Source organism: Didymosphaeria variabile, assembly GCF_027946475.1.
Source record: "Didymosphaeria variabile strain IMI 356815 chromosome Unknown scaffold_3, whole genome shotgun sequence".
NCBI lineage: Eukaryota > Fungi > Ascomycota > Dothideomycetes > Pleosporales > Didymosphaeriaceae > Didymosphaeria > Didymosphaeria variabile.
Window position 1 is genome coordinate 179,423 of NW_026611622.1, and position 27,060 is coordinate 206,482.

General features: G+C 52.5%; 10 protein-coding genes across 10 annotated transcripts; 6 read left to right on the plus strand and 4 right to left on the minus strand.

Moving 5' to 3' along the window:
* Positions 1-3,684: 3,684 nt before the first annotated feature.
* LAS1 (rRNA-processing protein las1) lies at positions 3,685-5,054 on the plus strand (the record flags this gene model as incomplete). Its single annotated transcript, XM_056212222.1, has 3 exons — positions 3,685-3,795; positions 3,847-3,989; positions 4,046-5,054. The coding sequence occupies 3 exons, from the start codon at positions 3,685-3,687 to the stop codon at positions 5,052-5,054; spliced, it is 1,263 nt and encodes a 420-aa protein (XP_056072530.1).
* A 3,272-nt stretch (positions 5,055-8,326) lies between these two features.
* Positions 8,327-9,489, minus strand: N0V89_003421 (uncharacterized protein; the record flags this gene model as incomplete). The annotated part of the gene is made up of 2 exons (XM_056212223.1): positions 8,327-9,340; positions 9,391-9,489. The coding sequence occupies 2 exons, from the start codon at positions 9,487-9,489 to the stop codon at positions 8,327-8,329; spliced, it is 1,113 nt and encodes a 370-aa protein (XP_056072531.1).
* Positions 9,490-9,950: 461 nt separating this feature from the next.
* On the plus strand, positions 9,951-11,087 carry OAC1 (Mitochondrial oxaloacetate carrier protein; the record flags this gene model as incomplete). Its single annotated transcript, XM_056212224.1, has 5 exons — positions 9,951-9,967; positions 10,018-10,092; positions 10,143-10,272; positions 10,324-10,941; positions 10,995-11,087. The coding sequence occupies 5 exons, from the start codon at positions 9,951-9,953 to the stop codon at positions 11,085-11,087; spliced, it is 933 nt and encodes a 310-aa protein (XP_056072532.1).
* Positions 11,088-11,943: 856 nt separating this feature from the next.
* On the plus strand, positions 11,944-13,575 carry N0V89_003423 (uncharacterized protein; the record flags this gene model as incomplete). The annotated part of the gene is made up of 1 exon (XM_056212225.1): positions 11,944-13,575. One exon carries the CDS (start codon positions 11,944-11,946, stop codon positions 13,573-13,575), a length of 1,632 nt encoding a protein of 543 aa, XP_056072533.1.
* Positions 13,576-14,195: 620 nt separating this feature from the next.
* N0V89_003424 (uncharacterized protein) lies at positions 14,196-15,496 on the minus strand (the record flags this gene model as incomplete). The annotated part of the gene is made up of 2 exons (XM_056212226.1): positions 14,196-15,356; positions 15,407-15,496. The coding sequence occupies 2 exons, from the start codon at positions 15,494-15,496 to the stop codon at positions 14,196-14,198; spliced, it is 1,251 nt and encodes a 416-aa protein (XP_056072534.1).
* A 375-nt stretch (positions 15,497-15,871) lies between these two features.
* N0V89_003425 (uncharacterized protein) lies at positions 15,872-16,870 on the minus strand (the record flags this gene model as incomplete). The annotated part of the gene is made up of 3 exons (XM_056212227.1): positions 15,872-16,326; positions 16,377-16,619; positions 16,669-16,870. 3 exons carry the CDS (start codon positions 16,868-16,870, stop codon positions 15,872-15,874), a joined length of 900 nt encoding a protein of 299 aa, XP_056072535.1.
* Positions 16,871-17,914: 1,044 nt separating this feature from the next.
* SEC61 (translocon subunit) lies at positions 17,915-19,483 on the plus strand (the record flags this gene model as incomplete). The annotated part of the gene is made up of 3 exons (XM_056212228.1): positions 17,915-17,924; positions 18,017-19,040; positions 19,087-19,483. 3 exons carry the CDS (start codon positions 17,915-17,917, stop codon positions 19,481-19,483), a joined length of 1,431 nt encoding a protein of 476 aa, XP_056072536.1.
* Positions 19,484-20,195: 712 nt separating this feature from the next.
* Positions 20,196-20,663, minus strand: N0V89_003427 (uncharacterized protein; the record flags this gene model as incomplete). The annotated part of the gene is made up of 2 exons (XM_056212229.1): positions 20,196-20,516; positions 20,568-20,663. 2 exons carry the CDS (start codon positions 20,661-20,663, stop codon positions 20,196-20,198), a joined length of 417 nt encoding a protein of 138 aa, XP_056072537.1.
* Positions 20,664-23,817: 3,154 nt separating this feature from the next.
* N0V89_003428 (uncharacterized protein) lies at positions 23,818-24,595 on the plus strand (the record flags this gene model as incomplete). Its single annotated transcript, XM_056212230.1, has 2 exons — positions 23,818-24,304; positions 24,354-24,595. 2 exons carry the CDS (start codon positions 23,818-23,820, stop codon positions 24,593-24,595), a joined length of 729 nt encoding a protein of 242 aa, XP_056072538.1.
* A 1,034-nt stretch (positions 24,596-25,629) lies between these two features.
* On the plus strand, positions 25,630-26,832 carry N0V89_003429 (uncharacterized protein; the record flags this gene model as incomplete). Its single annotated transcript, XM_056212231.1, has 2 exons — positions 25,630-25,673; positions 25,731-26,832. 2 exons carry the CDS (start codon positions 25,630-25,632, stop codon positions 26,830-26,832), a joined length of 1,146 nt encoding a protein of 381 aa, XP_056072539.1.
* Positions 26,833-27,060: the final 228 nt, after the last annotated feature.

The following is a 27,060-nucleotide window of genomic DNA, read 5'->3' on the forward strand; positions in this document are numbered from 1 at the left end:
GATAAGCTGAGGAAGGTGCATATGGTCTCATCAGGGCTCAATCATTCTATATTGTATATTATCGCTTGAAAAGAATGCTCCCACCCTACCATGGTACAGGTCTCCCATTTTGTTAAGTAGATGAGGAATTCACCATCACTGATTCGCTATGTAGTTTTGGACAACCAGATATACATTAAGGTAGAGGTAATTGAGGGTACCAAGCTTAAATCAGAATACCAACGTATCTTAATCTATTGCTTACTACATTGCCTAGGGTAGTCTGTGATCTACTTTGCATCTACATTTAGAGTCGGTAGTGTCCGAATCCGCTATGTATTATGCATCAAGGCCCGGCTTCTATTATTCAGAGGAGCTTCTTCCATACCATATCCACTTTATCAATAAACCACTCGGTACATCTCGCATCCCCTATATATTTCAAGGACATGGTCGTGGTGAAGATGCGCTTCTTGTGGGTGGTGTTCGAAGTTCGGAGCACTAGACTACAATGAGCTCGTTTCTCATGAGGATTTGCCCCGACGCGACGCCACAACACCACGACCACGACCACAATATTCGATTTCAATACTTTCTGTTAGTTGGAGCTGAAGGTAGAGCTATTATGGTATCATATCGTATCTTGAGAAATACCTACTATTCTAGTACACGGTTATTATCACGTTGCGCTAGGATAAATTGTTGGGGTGCATTTATTACGAAAAACGAGCTCCTTGTAGTGTGCAACAACTTTCCCAGCCTAAAGGTCATATCGATTTGTCTCCTCGGCTATGGCTGCCTTGGAGGTAGAGTAGACATATCTACGAGTCCGAAGAGGAATTGTAGGGTCCGTTTTCGTGGCTTTCATGTTCCGATATATGTAAGTTTTAGATTCTGAAATTATGATCAGATGTCCGTATGGTATACATACATACGGTGTGTTAAAGCAGTAGAAGATGGAGGAGCCGCCATGCCCTGCACAAGGCTGGGTTGGGGGTTGGACTGGACGCTGAATCCGTGTCAATCACACAAGATGAGTCCAAGTTCTAGTGACGTGACTATAGAAGCACGAATTGGGTCGTCAATGTGATAGGAGAGTGACCAGCAAATGAGTGTCAGAGAAGAAGTGTTGAGGACGGGAGTGCCGCTCATGGTCCGAGATCCCGTAGTGACTCTATACCCACGAGCCACTCAATGCTACTTGTGTGACCATAGCTGACTGTGATAACTCGCTTTTAAATTAACCGCTCCGCGTACTCGTAGAATTTGCCCTAGACTTGGGCGTGAATGGGCGTGAATCAATACAGAAGTGTAACGAGCGCACAGGTGCTGGAGCCCAGCGTCGAGTCATCAAGTCTTTCGGTAAGAGTATTGATCATGTTTACTCTAGATCTGTGCTACCGTAGGGGATTTAAAAGCCAGGTACAGAGTATCTTTCTTCTTGATTTAGAACGCTGCACAAGATTTACTTTCAACCCAAACTCAAGACAGCACACGAGAACTCCGGAACAGCTATTCGGCGAACCCTTGAACGACTGCGATACGTATCCAGACGAGGAACGCTACCTTGAACCATCCAATTATTTCAGAGAAGGCCAACCGTTACGATGTCATCTTCGAAAGCAAATTTGAACAGCTACCTCAACGATATCAAGCACATGGTCGAAACAGCCCCTACAAAGGACATTTACAAAGCTTACGACTTTTCTAAAACATACCCGGGACTCGAGCGCGCTGAACTACGAGCATGGAAGCTCATTTTGGTCAAATGGGGGCATCCCGAAGTGGTTTTCGGCCTTGGAGAACCGCAACCTGATAAGGAATTAGTAGCGGCCTGCGAGGCAAAAGGCTGGGACCAGCAAGGCATCATGTGCTCGTTTTACGGTCTGTGTCAGAGGTGGAATGATGATGTCAACAATTCGAATGAGGTAAAGGCATTTTATCAAGGGCAGTATGGGGCCGTCAGAGCACGAGAGAGGTTCGCTCAGCACTTGGGGGTTATCAGTTTCCAGATTGCTTACAGGCGTGGTCAGAAGATACCCCATTTGCTTGCTGGATGCGGGGATCGGGAAAAGAAGGCACCGGATGAATATGCACCGTCTTAATCAATGAGTCATTGGCGGCAGGTAGTAATTCTAGGTCGATGCATTGTATTTCCTTCTTCTAGCGTTGGATGTCTTGGTCCCTTTGGCGTTGGCTGTCTTGGTCCTTCTGCGTGTTTCCTTGGTACAAAGTATAATCAGTCGTGTTGTTAGGGTCTAGTATTTCTTATCGAATTTGAGACTATTATTCGTCCCTGCTACCAGCGATGCGTCTTTGCCGGAACCCATGGTCAGTAGCTCAGTGTGTGCTATAGAGACATCCAGATACGACTTACCATCCTCTGCCTGTCTACGAACTCCTGGTATAGAGCTCCTGGTACAGCTTGTTCGCTCGGACCAGCTGACTCCTCGATGTCTTTGCCGAGCACGTCCTGCCGCCTGTCCTGCATATGTTCGCTGCACAGGATTCGCTCGAACACCAGCCCTTGACGGTCAGTGATGGTCAGCGCTGGACCCTAAGGGTTTCAGCCTTGATCACGACGTGCATGTCCATCAGAGCGTGTGTGCCGTCGGGGTACTGCCGCAGGACTAGCACATCAGCTTGTACGGGTCGTCGTCAGACTCGCGGAAGATACAGACAATCTATAACATCGCGACGGACACGCGGACCACGTCACCACGCGAAAGGTTATGTTGAAGGGAATCGCGGTCAAATTGTCGAATCGCTGATAGAAGTGGGGCAAGGCGACGAGGGTGTATGCGCAGCAATCATCACAACGAAACTTGACAACAGGCTAGAGGTTCTCCGTTGGCTGGAGTCACCGTACCGGGACTCCAGACGGGCAACAAGGCCTACCTCCTGTTTGATCTTGCACCTTGTGTGGGGTTCTGCCGGCTCGGAGCCTGATCCGCCGCACCCTCTGATTCACGGAGGTTGTATTGTTGGAGGTGGTTTCAATTCAACGGCGTAGATCGGCGCGTGTCATTTCCACGTTGCGAGATGCAAGATGTGAAAGAATTCAGGACCGATAGCCTGGCGCGAAAAGGATGGCATTCGAGCGGTTGAATGCTGGTGTAGGCAGCAATGAAGGCGCTCAGCAAGAAACAGGGAGGCATCAACAAATCCAGCTGCGCGACAGCGCGAGAGCCTCTCATGAGGTCAAAACGGACGCATGATGGAGGATGAGGGGCGGCGCCGTGATGGTGAGAATAGAGAGACGACGTTTTGGTTTACCGAAGCAAGGAGCGCAAAATGATGGTAGCGTCGGGCCGCTGATCGCACAGACAGTGACGAGTGGTCCACCGCGGCCTCAAGCACGACGTGGGGAGGCTATTGGGCTCATGGCGTTGCATAGTGAGTGATGTACCTTTCGTACTTGGTCCACATACGCTATTGGAAAGGTAGACAGTACTGAGGTATTTCAATCCAAGCAACGAGATTGTGCAAACGACGGATGCTGCGAGTCAGTACGGCGACATCATCGCCATGGCCGAAGTTATCCGGCGTACTAGATGGGGGGCTTGCAACGTGGACATGCAGAGTAAGTATACACGGCGAGTGTGAATGTCGTGGTGATGGGCCGGAGTTAAGCTAACGTTATGTCCTAGCGCGGTGCATCATGCTTCTCACCCACAAAAATGTCTTGTCGCGAGCGGCTTGGTCATGGCACCTCAATTCATCGTCACACCGTGGCGAGACGCCAACGAGCTACTTACAGTACGCCGGGAGCTCTACAGCGATACTCTTGATAAACGAGAGAGGGCTGTGAATAAGGTATGTTGCCGCTATGTATTATCAGTATCGACGCTAAGTACACGGCCCCAGGTTCACGCATGGCGGGCGCGAAAGTTTGAGCTGCCATTGTTGCTAGAGAGCACGGCGGACATCGCTGAAGCCACACTACGCGATGAGGATCAAGCATTGGCGTCCCACACGCTGAGGCTGGTATATGCGACTGCGGTTTCGAGGTAAGTCTACAACCATTATGCCGTCTTCCCTCCCCCCTTCTAACGGCATAGAAAAGATTTGTAACCGGCCTCCTTGACACACAAACCGACCTCGCCCGGCTTTCTACCTTGTCGCAAGCCCCTCCTCAAATCTCCGTCTCCCTCCGCGAAACCCGTCACCGTATCGTCCACCGGCACCTACCCTCACTTGCTGAGCTCCAGCGCGCTGCCAAGGAAAGCCTGGCGTGGCTCTGGGAACACTACTGGTCGCATCTCGATGCATTACTCGCACCTACTGCAAGTGCGCCCCAGCTTGATGAGCGAGAAGTCAAGGAAAGACTGCAGGGCGTGCTAAAGAGCTATGTCAAGGAGCGCAAGGTGGAGATCAAGAACAAGAGCAAGGAAACTCGGGCAGCGGACAATGCCGTGAGGTCTTGGTTTGGAATTGAGGCTCCGCGAGACATGAAAACAAGGTCGTTGGTGGATCTATTGGTTGCGGAAAAGAACATATTACCCGTGGGAAAGAAGCTGGGAAGTAGTATGGAGGGCGCATATCTCATTTGGACTCCTTTCATCACGGCTCTCGGTATCCTCGACTCGTCGTTCTCGGAAGCGCTGACCGAGCGTATGGTCGATGTCTTATCAGCGCCTGCACGCGGCGTGGATAGTGTAGAGGATGATCCTGCAAGAGAGGGTATGTGTGCGTGGGTTGCGAAGATGGTAGACCAGACGAAAGACCATGCGAGAACGAGGCATTTGTTCGACAACGCCTTAAGTCTGTGTCTTACAACCCCCACTTTCTGGACGCTGAAGCTCGCGGACTCCATCCTGAAGGACCCAGCTGTACCCGGACGGACGTCATGGCTTGCTATTCTCGAGGCCGCAAAACTCGACGGAGAAGACGAGGCGCAGGAGCTCCAGGTCAAAGGGGCGGATCAGATGGACGTAGATGCGATAGAGGCGGGATTGCCGGTTGAGCAGACAGTAGGCGAAGGGGAGAAGATTCGCGGGCCGCAAAAGTATCCTGGTCTGTGGAGGCCAAGGCCCATTGGGTGGATACCGCCTGGGTGGTTAGAGGATGAATGAAAGCCGAAACTGTCATTCTACTTGTCCGCTTTGTTGTAATGCACAGATTCATGTCAATCGAGCAGAAAGAGTTGATCGTCAATTGGATTGATGCCCCTGAGGTGTACTTAGAACAAGCCTGTGGTATCACATACTGCTAGCGTATGCGACATGCGGCTCAGCTGTGCCATACATGGGACGAAGCGACGCCCAACAAAAGAGCACGTGAACATCAGACCTGTGCATATTAGTCGGGCCAGTAAACGATGGCTTTCTGCCTGAGGTAATGACCATCGAAACCTCATCTTTGAGACCAAGCCTGATCATGCCATTCGTGCGCCATGTGACAGCTGTCATCCGCTAGTGTGCATGAAGCCAGATGGTGCTGTTCAGCCTGGTGAGCTGCCTCTTGCCTCATTTTTGCTTGGCGTAAGGCTGAGGAGCGGAAGAGATCTATAAAGCGCGGCTGTCTGCCCAGTCTCAGCCATCGACTTCATTTCGACAAGAACCGTTCAGCAAAGCATATCTTCCGTTCCAGGCGTTACCCGATTCCGGTCCTAGTTGTGTTTGGACCGAAACAACCCACAGGACCTAAGCCAATCCTCTGGAATCAAGGCAACCCGTCGATATCCAGCTATTTAAAACAGCGCATGGTCAAAGCGATGCCTTGAATTGTTTCGATACTCTGGATAGATTACGCCCCGGAAACGCCGCTGGACAAAGGCTGCCCCCGGATTTCAAGGACTTCACCACAGGATATAGACCTGAACAAGCACTGCTTGTGGAAATCAAGTGTATTCAAGTTTGTGATTATGGATATTTTCTCTTTGGAGCCTCTCATGGCTACCGAGAACTATCCAGTCACTAGCAATGAGCCACTCGATTTCCCCAAGGCAGACTTGAGCAGACCTACATCTTATGGCTGTCGTCCTGGAGATCTGGTGGGCTCTTTGCCAGCTGGCATAGCTAGCATAGCAGAGGCTACTCGCAATGCGGGTAGGCAAGATGCCCACCAGACTCCTACGACGGGGCTTGATAATCATGTTCCAAAACATGATCAGCCAAGGAGCCTGGTGGGTATCACGTCCGCCCGCTGCTGATACAAAATTTATGGTGAATGCTCATGAATGTGTAGGAAAATGCTTTCCTTGATCATCTGTTTGGCTTGAAGCCTGTGTGCTCATGCCTGTTGTGCCATCATCTACACCAAGTGGCGAAGCTACTGTTGAACCCCCAAGCAGAGCCGCAGCGCACTACCCCCAGGTCCTCCACCACCGCACCATTCAACATTGCTCAGCCCATGCACACTCATTTGGTAGGACCTTATCCGCCCGTTTTGTATGCAAAACCAGCTAACCAATCAGACTCACTTAGCTCATTCTACTCTCGCAAGTCAGAATATCCCCGATGCTTGCCTCCGTTCTCACACTTTCTCACAAGGCCCATCTGTCCCAGTACCTCCTTTAGCACCAAGCTCTAGAACACCTGCCATGGGAGCTGGGAACCCTTTTTCAGATCAGGCCGTGACACAACTCGCCACAACACAACCTAACAGCGTTCAGTATGAGCTCCCTGAATTCGACCTTGATTCGCTCTTCGACTTACCTCAGGTCTCATCTCAAGAAATCAAATTCCAGAACGGCGAGATCTTGAACACTACAAGAATACCGGACGCTCTCGAAACAGGCTTCAATGCGAATGCTTTCGAGACTCGGACAACCGGGTCAGTCAACCCTCCGTTTGCCTCAAGATATGGTTCTCCAAGCACCAGCTAACGAGATGAAATCCAGGCCTCCACAAAACAACACAATTTCAGCATCCCGCAAGCGCCGCTTCCCCTGCCCTCACGACTCCTGTCCCCGCAACTTCGGTTCGCGAAATGATCTCGAGCGACACCTCGCAACACGCCGACATCGCGATAGTGCATTGGAGCCTCTTACACAATACCGGTGCCGGGTTTCGTGGTGCAAGCGAAGACAGGACGGCTTCGCCAGGAAGGATCATCTAGCAAGGCATATGGAGAAGATGCATCCGGGAGTGAGCGAAGAAGTTTCACAACCCAATGAGCTCTGTTCCCACAACGTTACCTAACAGCACGTGATGAAGTGCCGCAAGAAAACTCAATGAGCTTGTTACGATACCGGTCCGGTCATTCTTATGAAACAAGTATACAGGCTCGCTTTCGCAGAACCGTTTATGCATCTCACATGTATTTTCTCAATATACTTAGCTTATCCATCCCAGTCGATAAAGCCCGTACTCAAGCTTATTCCTACCTAAATCCCTATCTTCTTACCCCCTTCCCTCGTTCTCACAACGCTTCGACACTACCTTCCAGAAAGGCAATGTCTTCCCATCCCTTTTACCAACCCGACCCCCTATTCTCCTTCCTGCTAAACAGAACAAGCAGCCAAGTTCCATCAACCTACAGAGTTTGAGACCCCCCGCCTGGATAGGCTGCACATAAGGATGGTAGTAACAGATTATATAAAACGAGCTTATTAGAGGTGCTTGGCGCGTCCTTTTGCACCCAGGGAGGCGGTGTAGCTAGGAGGAAGGGTACTGGAGCTTAAGATAGCGGATGGAGATATATTACCTAGCTATCTACCTCAGTAGTGGGAGAAATGGATACGCTTTTCTGCCGCGTTTGCTGTGACTGCACGATAAGGAAGGTACCTTGTGCGACTCTAGGAAAGGGAGGGAGGCTTGAAGGGAGTTTTGCACATGGATGTGATTATGTGGGTGATCTTGTTGAGAGCGGGCGTCTGCAGGAGAAATGCAAAGAAGTGAGGAGAGTTCAGGCATAGAGGCTAAGGATTGGGCTGGGGTTCAACACGACACTAAACACAATCCACCGACGCGGTAGTGAGCCAGTCTCTAGGCTGGGCGATGGATATCAAGATTGATTCTGGAATCAGAGGCTATTTTAGTGTAATTACACCCCGAAGCGCAGAAGCGCTATCAGACCTTCTCGGTCGCCCCCTTTTGACAGACTCGTAGACCCTTTTCCGCGGTCATAGTGCACGTCGTTCAAAGTATGTGCAAGGAGTGTCTCCTTGAGCTCTTTCCCCTCCATTGGATTCTGCTCGTGGCCCCTGAGAACCTGTCGATTGAATTCTTCTTCTGCAGCGTTACTCCAACTTGTTGCGATGCGGAATATCCAATCCGTGTGCCTTTGCCAAATCTCTATCTGCTCTAAATCTTGGCGTTAGCAATTTGCCCTTCTACAGCGACAAATGCGACGAAACCAACGGCAATCAATAATAATATACTCTTGACACAAACGCATCCTCTTACATCATGATATCCGGATCTGGCTGCCACAGTATCAGATCCTTGTCCGCCGTAGCGAGCATATTGAACTTGGGGTTGTATCCGACAATGGCCGCTTTGCCGGGGCCAGTAAGATGCTCCGCATTGGTGTACTTGTCTGATGACGGGTCCCTCGAGATGTCCCAGACCAGGAGGCCATCTTCAGCACTGCCGCCAATAAGGTACTGTCCATCTGGCGTCACAGCCGTGTCGCCTTGTCCAAGGGCTTCAGCAACTCCATTCGCACCATTCGTGCCCCGCGTCGGCACACCCGCGCTCGGGCCTAGACGTCCCGTGTGCCCCCTCTTACGGTAGGCAAAGTGCTTCAGACCGCCGTCGAACGCGTCGAGTACGAAGTGCCCATTTCCCGTGGTGCTGACAATCAGGTGCTTGCCATCATTTGTGAATTCTAACTTGGACCATTCTCCACCATTAGGTCCAAGGTATTGCTGCTCCAGCCCAGCAAGGTCAAAGGTCGCAAACGGGATCTTATCATAGTTGCGGACATCATAGAGGAGGACGGCGTGACCGAGCTGCGAGGCGACGGCGATGACAGTTGCGGACGGATCGTAGCAGGCGAGGTATGCGCCGTGCAGATTCAGCATACCTGAGAAATTGGGCGACTGCAGGTCCCACAGCCGGACTGTGTTGTCCTTGGCGCACGAGATGAAAGTATCGGACGACGGACATAGGGCAATCGAGGTCACGGTGTCGGTGTGGCCCTTGAAGTAGCGCGTGAACGAGTTGTCGTGTGTTGAGAAGAACCGTATCGTATCATCGACTTTTGTGCTCGCGTAGATGATGTTTTGCGCATGGTGCGAGAAGCGGGCAAGGTGGACGCCATACTTTTGGCTGTTGAATTCTTTGGCGTGCTTTCCAAGGGTGGTGTTGTAGATCTGAAGCGTGTCGTCGTCGCGTGCCACAACGGCGAGGTCGCCCGTGTCGTCGAAGTCCAGGGAAGTGACCGAGGTGCGCGCATTCGGAGGTTTGAATTTCTGGAGCTGTTAGCTGAAGGCACAGGCGTCGGAGTACAACCAAAGCGTACCTTGGCCGGTCGGAAAGCAGTTATGACGTCGCTAACTTTCTGTGTCGCCTGTCCTGGCGGCGGCGGAGGAGGCCCTGGCGTGCCCGAGCCTGTCGCCATGGTGTAGTTGCTTCAGGCTACCTGCAGGGCTGCAGCATGTCTTCTTGTCGCGGCCTGCAGGCGTTAGCAGCCTCGAAGTGATCCACCTGTGCTGTTTTCGCGCGTGTAGGTGAATGCGACACGCGAATAATTGCTGGAGCTAGGACCCTTGTTCTTGGCGGCCTTGCAGCTTTAGCCTGCCGCCAGCGCTCCGGAATCGGTCTCGGTCCATGGTCCGGGGTTTTCCATCTCACAAAGATTATTTGGACCAAGCTTTCACTGGTAATCACTCATCGTTCACTCGTCTCGCGTCAGCAGCAGCTCTTGACTGCCAAACCTCACAGCACGTTGCAATCGCTTGCGCCTTGCAAGACAGGTATCCCGTAGTCACAAGTTATTCAGAGAGTGCCGGTCGCGCTTTCCTGTTGTTCCGAGGGAAGGAGCGCATACGCAATAGCTGAGAAAGCTCGGAACAGCACATCATGTCCACGACATTAGGGTATGCATCTGCACATGCAATGGCATTTCTTGGAAGCTCACAATCCCCAGATCCTTCATTGCTGGCGGCATTGCAGCGTGCGGCGCGGTAACGGTTACACACGGGTTCGAGACGGTCAAGATTCGGTATGCGACACCGGCTACAACCTTCGCAGCTTTCAGCTCACCAACTTCAGATTACAACTACAAGGAGAGCTGCAGGCGAAGAAGGATGCTCCGCGGTTATACAGAGGCGTTTTCCACGGCGTTGGCGTCATTCTGAAGAACGAAGGGCCCAAAGGCTTGTTGCGAGGGTTGTCATGCGCTGTATGAGAGCTTACATTAGGCTTGCATGCGCAATGGCTGACGCGAATGCAGTATGTCTACCAAATGACCCTCAATGGCTGCCGGTTAGGCTTCTACGAGCCCACGCGCAAGTTCCTCACCAACGCCATCTATAAGGACGACAAGGTCCAATCATTCGGAATCAACCTCTTCTCCGGCGCCTCTTCAGGTATTCTCGGCGCGGCCGCCGGTTCGCCCTTCTTCCTCGTCAAGACGCGGTTGCAGTCTTACTCGCCCTTTCTTCCTGTCGGAACCCAGCATCACTACAAGAATGCTGTCGACGGCATGAGCCAGATCTACCGCAGCGAGGGTATCAAGGGTCTATACCGCGGAGTAGGGCCTGCGATGATCAGGACAGGCTTCGGTAGCTCGGTGCAGCTTCCTACATACTTTTTCGCAAAGAGGCGGTTGGTCAAGCATTTCGGAATGGAGGAGGGCATGCCGCTGCACATTGCCAGCAGCACGGCGAGCGGCTTCGTTGTCTGCTGCGTTATGCACCCTCCGGATACCGTCATGTCGCGCATGTACAATCAGACGGGCAACCTCTATAACTCTGCGTTCGATTGTCTGTACCGAACCGTCAAGACGGAGGGTCTTCTCGCGGTTTACAAGGGCTACTTCGCACATCTGGCGCGCATTCTTCCGCACACCGTACGTTTATCCAAATTTGAGCTGTACCTGGGCATTGTAACTGACATCAGTAGATCTTGACTCTCACACTTGCGGAGCAAACGAACAAGATGATGCGCAGAGTCGAAGACAGGGTGCTCTCGCCCGAGTTGAAAGCGAAGTTATAGTACAATTTCCTTGCCATCATTCGATCAAGCATTTCTCTTATCCCTTGTAAATATACCTGGTACGATAACCTCTTTATGGTGCATAGCGAGGGCGACTTGAGCGGTTCAGTCCCTATGGTTTGCGGTTAGAGTGCGGGATCGTAGAAATGGAGCAAATGCAACATGTTCAGCAAAAGTTCGCTCGGCTCTCGGCTCAAATGCCAGCGCATCGTCTTCCCCTGTTTCATCCCAGAGCCTGAGGGTTCAACTCTGGTCCGTCCCTTAGAAGCACGGATCAAGGTATCAACACATTCTTCAGTGTAGCTGCAAAGACCGATACAGACACATTCACTGAGTCTATCCATGGAAAGATACTACGTTGAAGTTACAAGCCAAACCCTCCGTCGACAATTGCGGCTTTCGATATTCTGCGACATAGAAGTACGACCGAACAACGACCGCCATCCTAGGGCAGATCACCCAAACACCTCAACTACCCACCAATAGCATGACAAGCGTTTGTCCTCCCATACCATTCCGGCAAGCCAAGGCCGAAAGTCGATACTTATCGATAATTCACCTGCTGCTAACTCTTACCGAGGTGGGCATTGTACAGACCTTGCGCACACCAGTGCATACTTCCACCACTATGCGTTCTATTCTTGCCAGCGCTAATAGCCCTAAAGCTTGCTGCCGTTTTATGTCGTATCGGCAAAGGTACATGCCCCGCCGAGGGACAAATTGACGACCTTTGAGATAAATACATGTCGTCTCGCTATGCTTTTGGCTACATCCCTACTCACCGTCGCTTCAACGTCGTCTTGTTTTCGTTCTATAGTAATACAAGCAACTTCTCAGTTGCGTCCACTCGCTCAAGATGAGATACCTCGCCCTCGCCGCCCTCACATCAGTAGCCACTGCCGACTATGTCTGGCCCGGACCCAATGACCACATGGAAGACCTCCTCTACCTCCAATCCGGCTTCAACCGCTTCGGCTTCGTCGATGGCATCTTAAGCTGCGCCTTCGGACAGAATGTACGCGGACGTCAGAATTCCGCAGAATGGATACGCACCGCATACCACGACATGTCAACGGCCGACGTTGACGCTGGAACCGGAGGCCTCGACGCATCTATTATGTTCGAAACCATGCGGGATGAGAACAAAGGCAGTGCTTTCAACAACACATTCGGCCATCTGCACAGCTTCCATACTACACGCTCGACCGGTGCGGATCTGCTTGCGCTGGCGGTCGTCGGGAGCATGAGCGTCTGCGGCGGACACGACGTACCTCTACGCGTGGGACGGATTGATGCTACCGAGGCCGGAAGAACCGGTGTCCCCGAGCCGCAGCAAGATCTCGAAACACACACAAAGATGTTTGCCATGCAAGGATTCAATCAGACGGAGATGATTGAGCTTGTGGCATGCGGACACACACTTGGCGGTGTACATCACGAAGACTTCCCGGAGATCACCGGCGACGATACCGAGGGGAACGTCACTGCCTTCGAGTACGACGACTCACAATTCACCTTCGACAACAAGGTCGTCACAGAGTATCTCGCGAACAAGACCTCCAACCCCCTCGTGTCCGGCGCAAATGACACCATGAACAGCGACAAGAGGATCTTCGCGGCAGATGGCGGCGCCACAATGCGTGCTCTATCCGACGCAACGCACTTCCAGTCCCGCTGCGCTACCCTCATGGCTCGCATGATCGACACCGTACCCTCCACTGTCACCCTCTCTGAGCCCCTCACTCCCATAGACGTAAAGCCGTACGTTAACACACTCGCCCTGAACGCGAACGGTACCGTCGACTTCTCAGGCTACGTCCGCGTCCATTACGGCGGAGACACCGGACGCTCCGCCGACGACCTCAGCGCATCTATCACGTATGTTAATCGTGCGGGGAAAACGGTGAGCAAGCCTGTGCAGGCGGTAAGGCCGACTTGGAGAGACGGGACGGCTACCGGCTTTGGAGGCATCAGCTTTGTGTTCTTCGAGTGGGACACGCAAGTTGATGCTGAGGAGGGTATCAGTGCGTTTAACATCTTTGTTACGACTAAGAGTACGAATGAGACGGTGGAGTACGATAATGGGGGTAAGGGGTTCCCTGTGAAGGACACGGTGCTCTTTCAGCAGAAGCAGTCGTGCCAGACTTTTACGCAGAACGAGAGCGGAGGGTATGACGGGTCGTTGACGATTGCGGCTGCTGTGCGGGATGATGCTATCGACAATACCTCGGCCTCGGAGCTGGCGTTGCATTACGCGATGCACGTCCCTCAGGGAGCGGTGCTGGAGCGCTTGGAAACGCAGGTGGAGCCGTTTGTGCAGACGGAGCAGAAGATCGCTGGGTACACGCTTTTTGAGGTCAAGAACATGGCCATCAACGACAAGAGCGACAGCACGACATTCGACATCAGCCTTGGTGGCGAGACGGCAGTGGAATTCCAGAAGACGGGCGCGCTGAGCCAAGAAAGCTGCGTACCGCTCGTGCAGTAATCTTCCTACAATCTTACAGACGGATAGTATAGTATAGAAAAGACGGCCATATAGACAGATACAACACGTATTGTATATAGCATAGCACCTAACGAATCTCCTAATCAACACGCCGCCTCCTCCTCAACCCTGCATTCACCCTCCCTCCTCCACTCTTCGCGCCCCGGCCCCTCCTCCCAATTCACACCCTCCCACCTCTCAAATATTGTCCGCGCAGCAACCTCCTTCCCACTCTTTCCCTCCATCTTCACAATCCTGTACGCCCCCTCCATCGCATCCACCAGCACGCGATCCCCGTCCGCATAACCACGTTATTAACACTCTGCAGCACCCTCGCGATGATCTCGTTCGCAAACCATTTATTACTTTGCGGGAGGAGGGTCAGCAGCGCGAAATACCAGCCTACGAGGACGAGGGCGCGCGGCTCGTGGGCGCGGACGAGGGAGAGGAAGTCTGGGGTAAGAAGGTGGGGAGGACGAAGATGCGGACGTGGATGTCGGGGAGAGGCGGTGGTAGTAGAGGGAGAGGAAGATGGGGAGAGGGCGTGCAGGACGGGGATGAGGATTGGGCGGTGGAAGTCGAGGGGCCGGAGTGGGTGGGGTCTAAGACGGAAAACAAAGTCAGTGTATACTCTTCAGGAGGTGGGGTATAAGTAGGAGTGGTTTTCTTGACTGTTGGCTGAGGGATGGAAGCTTCAGGAAGAGATGAGGATAGAAGGACTGAGTTAGGGAGCGGCAGTACGTACCGACGAGGCGCTGGAGGAGGGCCATGAGGGGTGGTGGGAGGAAGGCCGGGGCAGGAATTTCCCACGTGTCCGACTTTGCTTTCCACGACTTGGGCGCATGTGGGGAGGTGCCGGCATTCATGAGCTGCTGCGGGCGGTGGGCGAGTTTCGAGGTGTCGATGTGGACGCCTGCGCTTTTTGGCGAACCCGAGGCTGAAGCGGATGACGAGCGTGAGGACGAAGGTGTAGGCTCGGAATAAGTATCGTTTGGGGAGTTTGGGTGGTGCCATTCCGCATCTTGCCGTTTGCCGCTGTAAAAGAACCAATCTGGCAGGGGCGTCAGCATTGGGGGCGGAGGTAGCTTCTTTAGCTCCCTGCGGAAGAGCGGGTAGATAGTTAGGTTTTCTATGCCGGAGGCCCATCTCAGTGATGCAAGGATACGCAGCCCTTGCATCATGGTAAACATCGAAGACGCCCATGATAGACATGTTTCGTCGGTGCAGGGAAGGGTTGGAGGAGACACCATGATCATCATCCACATTGAGGTGATGAGGAGGGATTCGTAGTTTTCCGTGGTGATATTAGCGAGTTGTTTGTTGTATGAGGAGAAGGCGCGTTGGCGGTATGCTAGTGACAGAGTCTGATCTTCTGGGTTCTTCTGAGATGAGTGCCCGTGCAGGTGCATGGCTGAGATGCTAAGGATGGAATAGAGCATGTGCTCTGAGGCGATGCAGGATCGGGGAACCCAGTCGCGGTTGATAATGGCGACTTGGTCGCTTTTCTGAAGGCTCATCGATGACCAGACGTTAGTCATGTAGTGGTGCAGATACTTTAGTTCGCTGGTGTTGAGTTGGCCAGAAGATGTATTGACAGCTGGCATGAGCCACATTGGCGTCTCTATGGGCTCGTTGAAGTCGAAAAGCTCGTCGAACAGCTCATCTTCGAAGTTTGGGGAAGTGTCTGACGATGGTGTGGTTTCGCTCTGAACATCTAGTGGGTATACGCATTCCAGCTTTCTCAGGGTGCAGTACGCGCAGGAGGGTTGTCCTTCGTCGCACTATCAAGTGATGAGCGCTATTCCCCCGAAGCAGAGGCCTATGGAGTTACCTTCACTTTCTTCTTCTTACAGGTAAAGCAGCCTACTCTTGACTTCTTGTGTGGTCGCTTCGCTACGAAGCCAGCACTACGTCGCGGCATAGTGGGGTCTCAACACTGACAATGTGGGTCATTTAATAACCGGGCCTGTGTAATGTCTACCCATGGAAGTGGTTCTGCATTGCGTAAAGAGCAGACAAACAACGGGAGAGCGTTGAGACACAAGGCTTAGGGCTTAGCGATCCCTAAGCAGCTTAGCTTCAGCCTTCATGACGCGATGACATTGGCGCCTATCTATGAACCTCTACTCAAGAACCACCGCCGCGGTACAGAAACTTGACTTACAGTAAAAAGGGTATAACAAAAATGCTCGACTCAGGCCATGATGCCCAAGCCAGTACAATATAAAGAAAGGTCGGCCCCCATTCCGTGCTTTTCCAAAAAGGGTAATGCTTGCGATCAATGTTCACCGTCACCCTATTTGGCCTCCCCATTCTCAAGCTGCGACTCATCCCCCAAATCACCCCCAGACCCTTTCCTATACTCCTTCGCTACATACTTCGTTGGCTGCAACACCAGCAATATCACCACCGTTAAGAACATCGGCACAGTATCGAACACGTACAGTGTCCACTCATGCGCAATCAAATATGCCGCATTACCCATCGCATACTCAATCAGTCTGAATATGCAACGGAAGAGCACCAGCGAGCTGACGCTGTATAATATCCACAGAATCTTCCTCCAGTCGGTGCTCGCAGCCGTGCCGTGGGAGGATGGGACGGCAGCTTTGCGCTCCATGCGGATTTGGAAGTCGATAGCTGCAATGAGAAAGAAGACGAAGGTCGCAACTTGGAGAGCAAGGCCGGCGATAACGATTTTCTCGCCCGCAAGCGCGAGATTGAGCTTCATAGTACCCATGATGGAAGCACCTTCAAACATCTTTAGCATCGATACGCGTTCAGTGTTCTGGAGCACGTACCGAATCCTTGAAGCACCAGTGTGAAGATATCTGCTCCGACGAAGACGCGTGTGTACCATCTCGGCTTGATGAGCGACACGTCTTCGCCGCCGGCCAGGACTATTGTGCGTCCGAGCATCATGTAGATGGTAGCTGCGAAGAAGAGGGGCCCGACGAGGAGGAGAGTGCCTTGTGCGATGAAGGGGCCCCATGCTTCGTTGTCGAAGTGCGAACCCGTTCGTGCTGCGTACCCGCCTACTTCGCCTGAGGCTGTCAGAGATTTGTGTTTAGGAGTAGCAGGACTCTGGCTTACATGTTGCACCAACGATGACGAAGAGGAGTAAGTGGTTTCGCGTTCGCAACCATTGCCACAGGAGCAGAAGTGTGAGCGTGAAGAATATGATCATGCCGATTATGGCGCCGGCGAGGGAGGGGATGTAGCGGTACATCTGCCAGTCGAACCCGGCTGACTTGGGAGGGTTTTTGCGAGCCAGAAGATCAGTTAGATGGTCCATTATGTCTTGAGGTCTTCGGTGGTGTTTGAAAGGATTTGTAAAGGAAGGTGCGACTGTGAAGTAGAACTGTAGTGGTAGTAATTTTATTTGTTTATCAGGATGCTTCACGGTGGGTAGATGATAGCTAGATATACATGTTCACAGCCCTCTAAACCCATCGTTACGGCCTTACGCCCTCGTCATGTACATTCGCATTCTCATCTCTGGCCTCGCAATCGCTTAGTTACCCAATTACAGACAGGCTTGCGACTATGCAAGGAAGCTAAAATGCGAAATTGGTGTCAATCGTCAAGTGTAACTTGCATGGCGTTCCTTTCGCATTGGTAGTCCCTGAGCCCTGCGGATCGGCGCTAAGTTCGCATTCGCGGGGAGAGCCAATCAGCGGTCGACAGATCTCCAAACACCATGAGGTATCATCGAGGGGAGAGAGTGTCTATGCCCAGACATGTGCGCGACGTATACGATGACGCCTCATTGGCCTGGAAATAGGTGGGGTCTATATGACGAACATTTTGGTAGATTGCGACGCGAAGAGTGCAGGCATCAAGGTCTAAGGCAAACTGCAGCGCTAGGGCAGAGTTCAAAGCCTGGGGTAAGTCATATATAACCTTTGCTCTTCAAGAGCGTACAGCGCCTATCGTCGATGGTGTACACTTGTGCTCATCAAGCGCATACATTTCTCATCCGGAGGGTATATGGTTGCACACTTAGGAACGTCCACCGATGCGACTCCAGCGCATACAGTTGAGCAAATCCACGGTGCATATGTGTACTTATCAAGTATGGATGACTGTGGGAACCTTCTCGATGATTCGCAATTCGGAGGCCAGCGTGTCCTCGGTCGTGTGAGAGATGAGAGTCCGCTCAGGAGCTCTTGCCGTGACTAAGCCTGGAAGCTTGGCGTCCGAATTTCCACAACCGTGGCCTTGTGAGAGAGAGCTCCCGCGGCCCCTCCCATCCCCAACCCCATTAAACCCGCACCCCTTCTCTTCTGGATCTCGAATTGTCTCTTTTGTCTCTTCTCGGGCTCAGCAAACCGCAATCATGAGCGGCCGTACGTGCTACCCCCTCTCACTCAATTGCAGCGCGGTCGCGCGCCCCCTCCATAATATTCAAGGGTCCTAGCTAACAATTGATGCCATGTAGTACGGTTCCTCGATCTTGTCAAGCCTTTTGTGCCTCTCGTCCCTGAGATTCAGCTGCCGGAAAGCAAGGTCCCCTTCAACAACCGCATAGTATGGACGGGTCTGACGCTCCTCGTCTTCCTGGTCATGAGCCAGATGCCGCTCTACGGAATTGTGTCGTCAGACAACTCGGATCCGCTATACTGGCTGCGTATGATGATGGCCAGTAACAGAGGAACGCTGATGGAGTTGGGTATCACGCCGATCATCTCGTCGGGCATGGTCTTCCAGCTCCTCGCCGGAACCCACCTCATTGATGTCAACCTCGATCTCAAGTCGGACCGCGAGCTCTACCAAACCGCCCAGAAGCTCCTCGCTATCCTCCTCTCTTTCGGCCAGTCTGTCGTCTTCGTCATCTCTGGTCTTTACGGACAGCCCTCCGACCTCGGTGCCGGTATCTGCGTGCTCCTTGTTGTGCAGCTAATGATCGCCGGTCTTATCGTCATTCTCCTTGATGAACTCCTCCAGAAGGGTTATGGTCTCGGCAGCGGTATCTCGCTCTTCATTGCCACCAACATCTGCGAGTCCATCATGTGGAAAGCTTTCTCTCCCACCACCATCAACACCGGTCGTGGCCCCGAGTTCGAGGGTGCCATTATTGCGCTCGTCCACCTTCTCTTCACCTGGCCCAATAAGACCGTCGCTCTTCGCGAGGCTTTCTACCGCCAGAACCTGCCAAACGTCATGAACTTGATTGCCACCGTCGTAGTCTTCGGCGCCGTCATCTACCTCCAGGGTTTCCGCGTTGAGATCCCCGTCAAGTCTGCCCGCCAGCGTGGTGTCCGTGGCTCATACCCTGTCCGCCTGTTCTACACCTCCAACATGCCCATCATGCTGCAGTCCGCTCTGTCCTCCAACGTCTTCTTGATCAGCCAGATGCTGTACTCTCGCTTCTCCGACAACCTCCTTGTCCGTCTTCTCGGTGTCTGGGAGCCTCGTGAGGGCTCAGCTCAGCTTTTCGCTACCTCCGGTGTTGCCTACTACATGTAAGTCTTGCGCGCAATTGCAATTTATGGTATCTAACAAACCCAGGTCTCCCCCTCTCAGCATCTCCGAGGCTCTGTCCGACCCGCTCAAGACCGCCGTCTTCATCGTCTACATGCTCGTCGCCTGCGCCGTCTTCTCCAAGACCTGGATCGAGGTCTCCGGATCTTCACCCCGCGATGTTGCCAAGCAGCTCAAGGAACAAGGTCTTGTGATGGCTGGTCACCGTGAGGAGTCTATGTACAAGGAGCTCAAGCGCGTCATCCCCACTGCCGCCGCCTTCGGTGGTGCTTGCATCGGTGCTCTCTCCGTCGGCAGCGATCTCCTCGGTGCTTTGGGCAGCGGAACTGGTATTCTCTTGGCTGTCACCATCATTTACGGATACTTTGAAATTGCCGCCAAGGAGGGCGACATGGCTGGCCTCAAGGGTATGGTTATGGGCTAGATAATCTCTAATTCAGAGAAAGAGGAAGATAAGGGTGGTTTGTTTCTTAAGCATGGATCTGGGGTCGGGACTGAAAGGGTTGTTGATACGGAGATGCCAGAGAAGCATCGCCGTTGTAAAATATGAATGAAGTGGGAAATCGAGCATCGCGTGCTTGAAACGGTTCTATCTGGTTTGTCTGAGTAGGTCAAAAGTTAGATACCTCAATGGGAATTTGCATACACTTCAATTGTCTGATCGCGTCACAACATATTTTGGTACTACACTACAACTGTTGGGCATTCGCTCTGTGCGTGAAGGACAGCCACACTATGTTATTGCGATATCAACAGCTAGATGTTGCTTAGCAACCCTTGCTCCATCCCAAGAACATGTTTATGGTATTGCTTTCACATCACCAGCTTTCAAGCCTTCTGCTCTATTCACTTTCCCTCCATCCACTCCAATCGCTTTCCCACCCTCCTCCGGCTTCGGGTCCCTCACCATACAATAAAGCATGACTCTTCCGTCCTCCCCTGGTGTTTCCGGATCCTGACACGGCATCTCCCTCACCAAGCGAAACCCAAATCTCTCATATATCGCCGCATTCGGCACCTTCCTACTACTCTCCAAATAGCACGGCACACCCTCTCTATCCGCCATCCCCAGCACCTCCTCCATCAACGCCCTCCCCACACCCCGTCCCTGCGCCTCAGGCAGCACAGTAACAATATTACAAAAATAATACCCCTTCTCGCTCGTCCACAGCTCCTTCTGCGCCTCCGCCTGCCGCTCCTTCCAGATCCAGTAGCGCCGCGTGGAAAGGCCGCCGCGGCCGTAGTACAGGTTCATTTTTATCTGGTCGAACCAGAGGGTCCAGAAGGAGAGGTAGAGGGACCAGGATTGCGGGGCGGAAGGGGGTGCGGCGGGAGCCACATTGCGCAGCCGAGGATTTTGGAGGGGGCGGAGGAGGAGCGCGCGACGTGGAAGAGGCCGTGGCGGATGCCCCAGCGGCAGCGGAGGGTGAGGAGGCGCGGTTGCGGGTTAGGTCGATCTGGGGTTTGTTAGTTCTTGGACGGGTGGCGGGGAGGGAGGGGAAACGTACTTTCGAGCGGTCGGGGTAGATCCAGTTGTTGTATGGGTCGTCGGCGAAGGCTTGTTGGATTGTGTCTATTGCGCCGTCGATGTCTTCTTCTGTCATGCGGGTGACTTGGATTGACATCTTGAGGTTGTTGGGATGCTCGTGTGGTGGGGGTCGCCGTAGAATGATTGAATTTGCACGTTAGATATTCAAGGTGGCGGAGGAAGGAGGCTTGGGAAGACGCAGCGTGAACAGCGTCTGGAAGATATGCGAGCCATGGCTGTGGGGACGGGTGGCTTTGTGAGTTCAATGGCGGCGGTCCGCAATGCAGATAGGACGATAGGCGGGCTGGGGAAGGCGCACGCGGCAGACACGTGAATGACTAATCGAATGTGGAAGGTCCACGCGGAGAGATGCAGCTACCCGGCTTTCATCCCAACACCTGTGGTATTCGAGATCTTTTCTCTATCACTTAGATGGTATTCGCCGCAGCACTAACGACACTGACAGCCACGTAATAGCCTACGGCAGTACGATGACTGCATGTCCAGGTTTCGACATCGATTTCGACAGGGGCGCATGCGCACTTGAACAGCTCGTTTTCCTGATCCTACAAGATGTTTCAAGCTGTGTTACAATGTCTGGTCAAGCTTGATCAATGGAGGAAATTGGAGATGGACAACAGCCACCCATGTGTCCGAACATGAAGACAGAAAAAAGACGTCGAAACCCAATCTGGCCCGGCGTGTCATAATCATCTGAATATACAGACAAGTTTTCCTAGAGAAAGTCTGACTTCTTTAGAAGAAGAGAGAAGGCCTGAGTTTATTTTTGTTCGTTGACCTCCGACAAGCTAAAAGCTTCCCAAATTTGGAATGGCAATGATGCAATCCAATAAGGGAAGGTTCTCATGGTCTCTTCGAAAATACCGAGCCATCAGTTGAAGCGATGTGTGTACGAGTAGAGACCGCAAGACCGAAGCATTGCAAGCTCAAACGGTCTTCTTTGCCGCGCTTAAAACTAAGCTTTACAAACAGTCAGCTGTCAGCGCTGTAATGGGCACCCAGTCAGTACAACGCCAGTAGGGCCATGGCTTACTTCCGTTCATCCGAACATTCACGACTTTTAAGGGGTTATGGCGGTTCTACCCTGCACGGCCGGTTGTCGACATAATGTTCAGCTGAAGACTCGGCGTGTTAACAGACAGAGAGGCGATGGCACTTCTGCGAATAGATTGTAGTAACTGTCTCTCTTGATTTCTGTTACCGCAGACACGCCCATGGATCACGTTCAGTTTATTCTCTGACGATTGCTCCACACTGCGCAAACAAATGGTGTCACTCAACAACAATGAGGCCCGTACGAAGGAGACCAAGGGTTCCACTTGATGACGCGCGTACAGAGCTGAGAATCCTCGAAACTGAGTGCACCTCTGCGTGGCAGCTGGACGACATTTGAACCACATTGACTCTCTGTTCCTGCGCCACTTAGCTGCGGTATGCGACCTCATCGGCCTACTCGCCCGTTCTGGGGCGAGTCCAAGCTTCCAGTATTCATTTAAAACGACGGGCGCTTTGTTCTCTCGTCTTCTGCATTCGAGTTCTCTCGACAATAGTCGTCAGAATCAGGGACCAGATGCGCGGCGCTATAACGGCGTAATTGTGGATTTGGCAACATTTGGCGACAGGGCTGGAGTAACAACCTTGAGAGTCAGTAAACAGCCACACGCTTGGGCCCGCGGCGCCCCCCGTTGAAACGACGATCTGAGGCTTAAGTTCAAGTTCACACGTGTAGTTTCTGCCCATTGACTCATGGGTAAGGTGGCTGGAATCGGGTGATCTGCGAGTAGATGGGGAGAGCCATGGAGGATGAGAGGAAGAAGGTCTGCGCACGATTATCCGAACGTCTCCGGCGATGAGTCCGTTTGGCTTGACTGCGCTTGCCAAGACCGATATTGTCGTCTGCAATTTCTCTGCGTTTGGAGAGGAAGATAACGCTCATGGTTCCCTCGGCATGTGAACCTCTATGAGCCCGAGGTCGAAATGCTGACTTTCGTAAACAGCTTGTGTTGCATAGTGCGTAGGACCACACGAAAGAAATGCCGGCCAGTGACTGCTAACTCAAGCACCACCTTTAGCGATGCAAAGAACCTGAAAGAGTGGTGAGGTGTGGTCGAAGAGGTTCTGCGACGCTGGTATCTGTTCAAACATACTTCAATAGTCGCTATGGTGATGAACGGTTGTTTCAGGGTACTCTCCCAAGGAGTCCGCCTTCCAGCACAAGCCTACATCACGCCCGGCCATTGACGTCGAAGGTCCACAGCTCGCTCGCTGTCAACGCGAATTCTGATCGCCTTCGAGAGAAGTTATCGAATTCTATCAGGCTTCCAGCTTACGTTTCAGCGCTCCGAGGAAGTCTTCCATCTTGGCATCTTCGACTGTGGATAGACGACCTTGAGTCAGTCCTAGGCACGGCCGCTCCCATACGTCACAAACAACTCTCAGGTGGGAAGTTCCGGTCAAGATAATCGCAAAGAGATTATGATCGAGATCCAACACGTTTGAAAGAGTGTACACCGCTGAAGATCAGCTTCTCCTTTTCTTGGGCGCATCTCAATGAACGGATTCATCAGGGGAAAAAGCAGATAATATGACGAAGAGCCGCTGCGCCGCAGAGCCGCAGTAAGCACATTAAATCGCGCGTAAGTCAGCGCATTCTTTGTCTGACAGGTACCGTGCCGCAAGTATGTAACCGCCTGTCAACGTTGTGTTTAAACCCTGAGCCATAGTGTGGGGTTATGAAAATGAGGATCGACTATTTTCGTGGATTTCGCCGAATTGGTGCAGGTGTCAGCTGTGGGGCGCCGATCTACAGCTTCAAACCGCAAGGTGTGCCATTATTTCCGAGCCATCCGCACCTCAATTGGTCTTGTGATCGGCGAGAGATGGTTCTCCTTTACCGATTTTTGAGGTCTCTTTTGGAAAGCTTCATGTGCACGGCCCTCAATAGCCACATGCACGACAAGCGTAGCGTGAGCTCGACGGTTGTGATAGACGCTAAGTTTGATGAAGGGTCCTAATGTGGTTGAACGTTGTCTATCATCGTTGATGATGGTGAGCATATGATGGAGGAGGTATTTAAGACACGCCTGTACCGCAGTGTTGCCATCATCATCAGCATCCTCACTCAGTCAATCGTTCAGACAACTCACACTCTTTCATCCCACTTACTACACTCTTTACTTAATCTTCTAATCTAATACCCAACTATCAAGATGCGTTTCATCAACTTCGGCCTTGTCGCCCTTTCTTCCCTCTTCGCGGTCTCTTCCGCCGCTCCTACTGCCGCCGTCCCGGAGCTCCCTGCCGTCCCGGAGCTCCCTGCCGTCAAGGACATCAACGTCAAGCAGCCCCTCGTTGAGGTCGAGGCTCTTGGCCGCCGTACCGACGATGTTGTCTGCTCGAAGATCCAGTCCACCCTCGTCGAGGTCAAGAAGCACACTACCATCATCAACTCCACCATGTCGAGCGTGCACGGTGTGACCGAGAAGGCCGAGAAGCTTAAGATCATCACCCTTGTCAAGTCGGAGGTCACCATCATCGTCCAGCTCCTCACCACCCTTGTTGGCGACATCACCGTCCTCCTCACCGATATCACCACCATCACCGGCTCCGTCAAGGATGAGATCGTCAGCGTCGTTGTCGAGCTCCTCATGGAGATCCTCCTCACCCTCAACAGTGTGCTCTCCACCTTGAAGATCAGTAAGTCCACATCCACCTGTACCCATGTCTAGTCACTGACCATCTGTAGCCATCTTCGAGCTCCTCGGCCCTATTGTCTTTGCCCTTCTCGCCGTTATCATCAACCTGCTCGCCATCCTCAACGTCGTCATCGTTGACCTGCTCAAGATTGTCTTCGGTCTTCTTGGCGGTGTTGCTGGCATCCTTACCAACGTCCTTGCCGGCGTTGGCTCCCTCGTCTCTGGTCTCCTCACCGGTCTCGTCGGTGGTGCTCTCGGCCTCGTCGGTGGCATTGTCGGCTGCATCTTGTAAATACCTGCACCGTAGCAAGCCATACGAATCTAGAAGGTGCCGGACGGTGTTGTAAATAGAAGGAGTCAGTCATATGTATCAGGCTTTAGCGTTTGGTGCAGGAGAAAGGTAAATCACTACGGTGGTTATGGAAGTTGCTAGGCAAGCTAGCTCCTTCCCCCTTGCGTAACGCTTGTGTGTATAGATACGTCTAATAAGAAACATTGTTACCGACATTGGTCTCGCTGATTCTTTTTCTGACTTCTCTTGTGCATTCTTTTAACATGGGCTCATGTTTCTCCAACGCGGGCATCAATGTCTGCACCTAATCATCGTTTTGAGGGCACCAGTCTTACCACTCGTACACACAGCAGGAGCATCCACGAGGGTTGCCTAAAGTTACGTGCTAATTGCTGCCTGGAGGGACACCTGTAGGTAAGTGCTACCCAGATCCCAGCACGCTTTTGAGTAAACCCGCACGCTCTCTTGCCGCAACAGGCGCTGACGGCGACAGATACCTACGATATAGATGGATCCTATGGGAGGAAGACGACTTCACCTTAAGTTTTTTGTTTAAAGAGAATATTGAATCTTTTTTCAACCCTACCATTCCCAAGTGAAGGCTCTCCACCTTTACCTTCACCTCAACAAGTCGCGTCGCGTCGCGACCGCGTCTCTCATTATGGCAATGTCGTCATGTAAACAAAGGCTCCCTCTGGTAGCTCACAGTCGCGACAACAATAAGTTGAACAAAGGCTTTCGCGGTCGGCAGTTCACGACCCCAGCAACAACGCGCTCAACAAAGGCTTTCACCTGGGGCTTGCGACCACCATAACAACAACAACACGTCTCGCGTTGAAAAACCCCTAGTCGGAACTTTTACAGCCATAAGTTGAGCGCAACCGAACCCTGGTATAGCAATGCATACAGCAATGGCCACGAACTTTCGACCTTCGTCTAGAATGGCATTCAATCCCGCGGCGGCTCCAATGCACGCACCTTACGGCTTCCCTACGAATGAAACTCAACTAAACGTACCTTGCCATACGCTCCGGATGAATATCAGAGGATTCCACGAATTCCTCGTCGGACGTCTCGAGTAAGTGAACATACACAGACCCTCACCTTGCGATATTTAGAGCTGACAACTGATCAGATATCTCTCGCAAGAGATGCGATGGAGTCTGAGGACCACTCTTGACCAGAACGGCTGGCCACTCCACCTACGAGCGATGGAAAGCGCGAGCTTCCAGCTAGAACCTGGTGCATCGTGGGCTCCTGAAGATCAAGACGCGCTTATAGTGTTGTCAAAACACGAAGTGAAGACCGAGGACATTGCTCAACTCTTCTTCGAGGGTCGCACCGTCGAGGAGTGCCAGCTTATGATCGACATACTTCAAATAGGCTTACCAGTTGAGTCGGTCGAGGGCCAGACCGAAGGGCATTCGGACTTTAACGCTGAGCCTGCATCGTCGAAAGCCATATCATCCGTTCCATCTGGCACACGGTCAGCTCCGACGCCTTTCACGAAACGGCTAATCGAGGTCACATCAAGCGCGTCACGAGCGGGCTCTACTCCGCCTTGCACAGATAGTCGCAAGGATTGGGACCAAGCAGACCGCGATATAGTCTGGAACGCGATGCACGAAGGCCTCACACCTACGCAGATCCAGGCCCAGCGTCTCCCTTTCCGATCAGCGTCAGCGATACGAACACGCATGTCGAAGGAGCGGAAGCTTCGATCGAGTGCGGAACTCAAACATATCGAGAATGAGGAAGACGAAGAGATGACGGAGCAACGCATGCAGATAGACCTCGACGACGACGGCTCAGAATACGCAGAAGACACAGAGCCAGCCGCTCAGATCCCTCGCAACCTCCCAACTGCGAGGAAGACCGTCCCATCCAACAGCACGCCGAAGGCGTCCCCAAAGAAGCCACAGCCACAACCATCCCTGACTCCGATCCGCACCAAACTCATGAATTCTCTCGGTCTCTCCTCAGAGGATAAGAAGGAGTTGAGGAAGGCGCTTAACAAGACAAGTTGGCCTACACGGTTCATGTCTGTGGAGGAGTACAACTCTCCATTACCGCGGAATGGAGCTAGGTGGACGGAACAAGACACTCAGGCGCTAGGATGTATACGGGAAACGACCCCTTCGCTGCCTTACAAGCTCATCGCCAACTTCTTTCCCGGAAGGTCCGAGACGGCCATCAGACATCAGTACAATACGAGAGTCCACCCGGGTCCGAAATAAAGCTCCTGTGAGGTTGCAGAAGCAGAAGTCTGGGCAAGTGGTAGGCGTTTGAGGCTAGTGCGCGAGGATAAGGGTTGCATTTGGGCGTGGAAAAGACGGTTCGAATGTTTTCTCAGATCCGACTGAACGAGCTTGGACTTGAGCCGTTTTGGCGACCGAGCATTGCATTGATGGTGGCTTGGATACAGAGCTTGTGTAGGTCTTCTTTTGGCATCATTGAACACACCT